Here is a 620-nt window from a genome sequence, read left to right as displayed (position 1 = left end):
AGACTCACGACGTTGATCACGGCCGGCAGCGACACGATGAGCGTGTCGAACAGGTTCTTCATGATCTTGGCCTTCTTGATCAGACGTAGTGCGCGGCCGACGCGAAAGACGCGGATGACGGTCGCGGCGGACCCGACTTTGATGTCGATGCTTTGCAAGATTAAGCTCACGATGGTAAACACGACAATGACAAAGTCAAAGCGGTTCCAACTGTCCTCAAAGTACACGATTCCGAACGCGCCGAGTTTGACCGCGGCTTCAATCGTAAAGATGACCGAGAACGCTAGGTTCATGGTGTTGAGCGTAGCCGTTGTGGTAACACTCGCACCAAAGTACTGTGATGCCATCGCGACCGTGTTGACGAGGATCACGATCGTGATGAAGTGCTCGAAGTACATCCACGTCGCAACTTTGTAGAGCCACCGTCGTGGGTTGCTGGTTGGGCACGGATGCAACCGGACGGGCGACAACGCGAGCACTTTGTTTTGGAGCTTGATCCACTGAATCTGCTCGTCCGTGACAATCGAGCCGTACGTTTCCCGCGTGAAGCTGTCGCACAGCACACCGATAAACAAGTTGGTGATGAAGAACGCGCAGATGATCATGTACAGCCACCAATA

General features: G+C 53.9%; 1 protein-coding gene across 1 annotated transcript in view; it reads right to left on the bottom strand.

Annotated features, from left to right (window-relative positions):
- Positions 1–605, bottom strand: part of H310_08554 (hypothetical protein) — a gene marked incomplete at both ends in the record, with an annotated part of 10,939 nt that extends 10,334 nt beyond the window's left edge. Inside the window, one exon of the mRNA XM_008874356.1 lies at positions 9–605. Coding sequence (XP_008872578.1) covers positions 9–605 — 597 coding nt within the window. The remainder of the gene's footprint in view (positions 1–8) is intronic.
- Between the last annotated feature and the right edge of the window lie 15 nt (positions 606–620).

The sequence above is a fragment of the Aphanomyces invadans genome (assembly GCF_000520115.1).
Source record: "Aphanomyces invadans strain NJM9701 unplaced genomic scaffold supercont1.17, whole genome shotgun sequence".
In the NCBI taxonomy this organism is placed as follows: domain Eukaryota; phylum Oomycota; class Saprolegniomycetes; order Saprolegniales; family Verrucalvaceae; genus Aphanomyces; species Aphanomyces invadans.
Note: the sequence above shows the minus strand (reverse complement) of the source record. Positions and strands in the feature narration are given on the sequence as shown.